Source organism: Gadus morhua, chromosome 2 (assembly GCF_902167405.1).
Source record: "Gadus morhua chromosome 2, gadMor3.0, whole genome shotgun sequence".
Lineage (NCBI taxonomy): Eukaryota > Metazoa > Chordata > Actinopteri > Gadiformes > Gadidae > Gadus > Gadus morhua.
The window spans coordinates 17,217,246-17,222,801 of record NC_044049.1 but is presented as its reverse complement, the minus strand read 5'-3'; the positions used below and the strand labels follow the sequence as shown (position 1 = coordinate 17,222,801).

General features: G+C 42.3%; 1 protein-coding gene across 1 annotated transcript in view; it reads right to left on the bottom strand.

The window, feature by feature from the left end:
- Positions 1–197: 197 nt before the first annotated feature.
- LOC115534506 (endoplasmic reticulum membrane sensor NFE2L1) overlaps positions 198–5,556 on the bottom strand; it is an 11,702-nt gene continuing 6,343 nt past the window's right edge. Inside the window, exons 5-9 of the mRNA XM_030345530.1 lie at positions 4,990–5,052; positions 4,694–4,852; positions 3,916–4,078; positions 3,002–3,685; positions 198–2,857 (exon numbers count right to left, since the gene is read on the bottom strand). Of these exons, the coding sequence (XP_030201390.1) occupies positions 1,872–2,857; positions 3,002–3,685; positions 3,916–4,078; positions 4,694–4,852; positions 4,990–5,052 (2,055 nt within the window). The 3' untranslated portion in view covers positions 198–1,871. The remainder of the gene's footprint in view (positions 2,858–3,001; positions 3,686–3,915; positions 4,079–4,693; positions 4,853–4,989; positions 5,053–5,556) is intronic.

The window sequence follows — 5,556 nt, the reverse complement described above, 5'->3', positions numbered from 1 at the left end:
TGTTTGTGGTCTCTTCATCCCCGGACAATGTGACAGATTAATCCAAAAGTGCAGGATTTTTCTTCTACGTAATGTCAAATAATATAAATACAAATGGTAAAGACGGAACCAAAATATTGTTGACCTCCTTTCACAGCAGAACTTTTATGCTCACTTTAAATCCTTAACTTTTGCAAAGGAAAAAAGGGTGTTTCCACTCATTGAAAAACATTTTTAATTAATCTGAAAGTACAAATTCACCAGCAAACAAACGTTACAAATCTAAAACCAAAAGAAACGGATAATAAACCAAATCAATTTAATTACAAATTAAATAAACATACATTTCAAAGTCATAAAAAGTTCAGGATTTTTGGACTTTGTTTTTATATATTGTACAATCTAGATCTTGTTTTATACACTTAAATGTCACTGTCAGAACAGAGGGGGTCAATACCTTTTCTAACTTGATAAAGCTTTTGAGGTTAGGGTGATGGTGCAATGCATAACTTTTGTATGAATATGCTGAAATATTCAATGTTAAAGCTGTAGTTTGTAAATGGCCCACTATAATGGTTTTGAACCCTGATTTAAAAAAAAAAATTGTACAGTGATGCGTAACTTTTTCTAAACATGAATAACTTGTAGCGCTTTTTATTTTTGCATCAAGCACCCAAATGAACACTTTAAACAGCATGTATCACAAAACATGATTTTGATGTAAGGGCATTCATTTTATATAATCAGTTCTAAAGAAGGGTGGGGGGGCAATAATTTATTTTAATTGGAACCTAGTCTTTATTCTTGGTCGAGAATTAGAACAGGTCTGTGGTACCTCATCTAGTTCCAGAAAGCTCAAGTCAACTACTTGTGTCGCTACTACGTTTCAAACTACCCCTGAGATATTCTTACAATACGATATATTAATACCTTTCGGTTTTCCATTGTGCTCATCTCTACAGATTAGAAGAGATCTGGATGTGAATATCATGATACTGTATCATCCCACGTGGTATCCACAAGTTCGAGTCGTCGGGATTTTATTCAATCTTCCTGGATCTGATAATCCATGAATCCGAAAAAGGAGTGCATTCCATGTGCTTGTTAGTTTTGCTGGTAGATCCACTAACATTTGCATTTTGCTCTTTGCAATGGGCTACTCTCACAAATCAGATTTAAAATCAGTATCTAAAGTCTGAAAAGCTCAAATCTGGGCAAACATCTTTCGACCAATCATGTTGCTGGAGGCTGGGATCTGTAAGTGTGTTATTGGCAAACACAAACTCAGCGGGCAATAGTTGACTGTAAAGTTTCAGCCAATTAGGCAAATTAATAAAAAATAATCTATACAGTACTACCTATTTTAGAATAACTTCAGAGGAGACAGGAACTCTGATTAGGATGAGATACGGACAGCCAGGATCCAGCCTCACTGTCATTCACAAACATAACACACATGTGCTACTTCAAATACATGATATGATAGTTTAACACAATATAGGACAGTCATACATCCTGGGCAAAGATAGTTATGTGTTTTTTTCGCCTTTTTTGGATACACACCTTAACACATTACCGGATTGCTCATTCCATTTAAGATTTTGGGGATTTCAGTTTCAAATTTGAACACACAGCATTTCATTGTCCTTTCTTTGGTTTTAAAGCTTATTAGAGTTGAACTGTTCCAGCCAACAACAGTTTTGATTAATATACCCTGAATAATCATATACCCAGAACCAAATTTGGTAACAAAGTCATTGTATAAGGGTCCTCTCCCAATTAACCTTTCAGCTAGGAAGGCAGCAAAGTCTTTAGCTTGGCGGTAAAGTCTACTTCCTGTGTACATTGAACATCCCAGTGAACACTGGCGTTCTTTCCTCTCCAAGGAAAAGTTACTTCTTGTCTCTGTGTTTCTTGCCGCCTTTACTGTCACCTCGTGGTAATGTCCCTTGTCGCCGTGGGGTGACGGTGACACTCCCATTGGCTCCAAACTGAAGCGCATAATCTGTGGCGTCCAATGGCCTGCCTTCCTCGTCTCTCAGGCTGAACATGACTTCCTGGTAAAGCCCCTCCAGCCTCTGCTCCATCTCCTGCAGAGACTTCAGCGCTTCCTGCTTCTCCCTGCGCAGCCACGCACGCCGCCGCCTCAGCCCGGACACATCCACCTCCAGTCCCTGCAGGGCACCTAGCTTCCTTCTCCTGCAGTTCTGGGCAGCCATCTTGTTCTTTCCCCGGCGGCGTATGTCCCTCACCAGGTTCAGCTGCTGCTCGTTGAGACGGTGATTGGCCAGGAGCTCGTTGAAGTCGTCCACCGGTAGGTTGATGATCAGTTCGTTGGAGAAGGGGATCTTCAAGGACTGCGCCCTGCGGTCGTCCCGATTCCATAGTTCGGCCTCCACAAATTGTTCAGCGGAGGACCGGGAATACGACTTGGTTCTGCTCTGTCGGGATGAATACTTGGATTTTTTCTTGGAAGTCTTTCCTGTAACAGAGGTGGGGGAGGAGGGCCAGGCCTGGTTGTAGGAGTGATCATGGCCGATATGCTCCTGCCAAGGCAGGCCGTTGAGCTTTTCTTCTTGATAGCTGGAGGGGACCATTTTGTTCACATCGGAGGAGTAGTATCCTCCGACGGCCCCCTCCTCTTCTTCCTGCTTTATGGTCACTTCCAGCTCCATGTCCAGGTTAATTTCCCCCTCCTCATCCTTCTGGTCATTCTCCTCAGAATAAAGACCTCCTTCACTCGAGCCGGATGAAGAAGAAGAAGAAGAAGAAGAGGACGAGGAGGAATAGCAGGAGGATTCAGAGCCACAAGGAGAGGCAGGGCTGAAGCTGCAGTCCAGAGAGAGTCCAGAATCCGAGTCGGCCTTCTCCCCACTCTCTAGATGCAGAGAACAAGAAAGTGTCAAAGATGGCCAAGCACTGGCATGATTAACATCAGATATTCGCTGACAGTTATTTAGCCTATTTCTAAGTTCACTTAATGAAATTATAATCACAGTCATCAGACAAATTTGTTTATTACCATGGCGAAGTGTTGTGGAGCCACCCTGAGCCATCCTTGACCATGATGTACCACCATTGTCTTCCTCATTGTCGGGCATGACGGTGTCGTATGGGCCCGTGTTCCTATTAGCTTGCTCAGGGACAAGGTAACCCTCCTCTTCTAGCCGAGCTGCCATCTCCGGACTGAAGCCTTCCTCTAGAGCCAGATCCAACAGGCTCATCTCTTCCAGGATGGTGGCATCCTCAAGAAGATCCCCCAAGGGGCCGGCAAGACCGTAATCACCCTCTTCCTCATCATCAACCAATAAATGACTTAGAGGGAGTATTGGCAGATTGGGATTCGCACCACTCAGCTCTTGAGGGATCAAGCTGGCCGAGGTAAAGTCATTGGGATAGAAGTTTATGTCAAAGTTACTGGGATCTCCTAGACCAGTGTTATCAGTGATTAAGTTATCTTCAGCGTCTTGCGTGAGTGGGTTCATGTCAAATGCTGTGTAACCATTTTCAACATCGACGCCCATGTTAAGGTCATCCAAAGGATCGCCAGAAATCAGATTTGTATGGTATGGAGTTCTAGGTGAGCTATTGACGTCCATATTCTCCAAAGCCTCGCTCAGGTTTAAACTCATGTTGTGTTGATCCAACTCTGTGCTTGGGGCCAGCGGTAGAAGGCGTGTTTCTGGATGGTGTAGGGAAATGGTGCCTTGGGACGGAAAAAAAGCAAAACGTTGAAGAGGCTACACAATCACAAAAGTTTTCAAATGCCTTGAGCTGCCCTTGTTGTCCCCCCCATGTTGTAGTTCATAAGCTAGTAATGAATAGCTTGTCATTTTGATGCATTGCTTTCATTTTATGTAGAGGACGCAAAATCGCCAAAAGTAAAGAGGAGGTTTTAAGAAGCTATCCTAAACAAAAATAACATCAATAATTTACCTAGTGGCAGAGCAGCCTCCATCAGATGAACATCTTGGTAAATCATCTGATTGTCATTGCGGCTGTTTGAGTTGCTTTGGTAATTGCTCAAAATGGCAGCATCCAATGGAGTCTGAACTGGCCCATCTTGGTAACTTGGAAACCGGGTGCTAACATCCAGACCCTGAACAAGAAAAAACTGGCATCAGCACGTAGGGGTGGGAAAAAGAAACGATTCTTCGATGCATCGCAACTCTCTCTAGACCGATTCCGTCTCGATGCAGATAAATTAATGTTAACTAACTTACCCTCTTTTTTGGTTTAATTATTTTGACTGCTGCAACATTCTGTTCGCCAGAGAGGGATAATTTTAAAATTATTTAATATATCTTCAGTGTGTATTGGCCAATCTGATTTGTCTTGACACGATTGTGATTCAGCCTACGCCTAGCATGCACGCAAACTCACAGCCAGACACAAGAACTCCTTCTAATTCAAGAGCAGCTTTTTCTTTAATGACATAGAAAAGAAAGATTAGAACGAAAAGAAAACTGAACCCTATTTTTTTACATACTTCCATATTGTGTTGTAATGAAAGCTGCATTCATCTGTTGATTTCTTTAATGAACATCACAAAACTAGGAAGTGATAAGCAAACTCTGAGTAGCAAACTCCGATCTATATATATATATGTTTTTGAAAATCACGCTTGGAAATGTAGAGATTTCCACCCCTATTAGCACGGCCCATGGTGAGAAACAACCAGTTTAAACAGGCTAATCGCAGTGTTTCCACTTACATGAGGCTCCATGATTGCCAACAGGTCTTCCCACTGTAGCTCGAGGTCCAGGGGGGGCTGCTCTGAGGGAATCAGAGGGGACAGCAGGGGGCCTCTCTCTGCAGACAGATACTCATGATCCACTGCTCCTCCAATCGCAGGCAAGATCTCCTCCGATGGCTGGATGAAAACAGACAATAGGAAAGCTTGAATGCTAGAACAGTGGATGGAGTTTCAGGGGCAATGTTGGAAACCCAAGGCTGTATACAAATTGACCACAAAAATAATGAACTTAAATTAAATTGAATTAGCAGTACCTGATGTGTTAAGGGAAACGTGTGCTCCAACAACCTCAAACAATCCTGAAGAGAGAGCGACTCCTGTAAGGAAGATAAAACAGAGAGAGAGAAGGTGAGATATATATTTATGTGGGCTTTATACTATACTGAGGAAAGTTGCTTGTGATTTTTTAACTAATGAATCAGAATTAATACTTTGCCACCAATTCAATGTCAAAAGAGGATGTAAAAACTTTTTTGCATACTTTCAAGCCTTACCTTGGTCTACAACCTAGAACTGAAGTCACTTCCTCTAAGATTGTTTTGTATTCACTTTATGCAGAGCACATACTTCAAATATGCATTCTATGGAATTCCCCTTTAACCAGACGAACCACAATGTGACCTACTGGTGAAAACCACAACAGGATTGCAGCGAGCAGTGAACTGGTTACTGTCAAACAAAGTTTATTCACTTTTGAAGGCTTGAAATTAATCCCATGTCGTTGTCCTTGGGTCTAGCCATTCTCAATGTCTGTTTTTATAATGACATGAAAATACACCTGGCGTCAAACGTTTCATTGATAGAAGCAGTATGACCGTTGC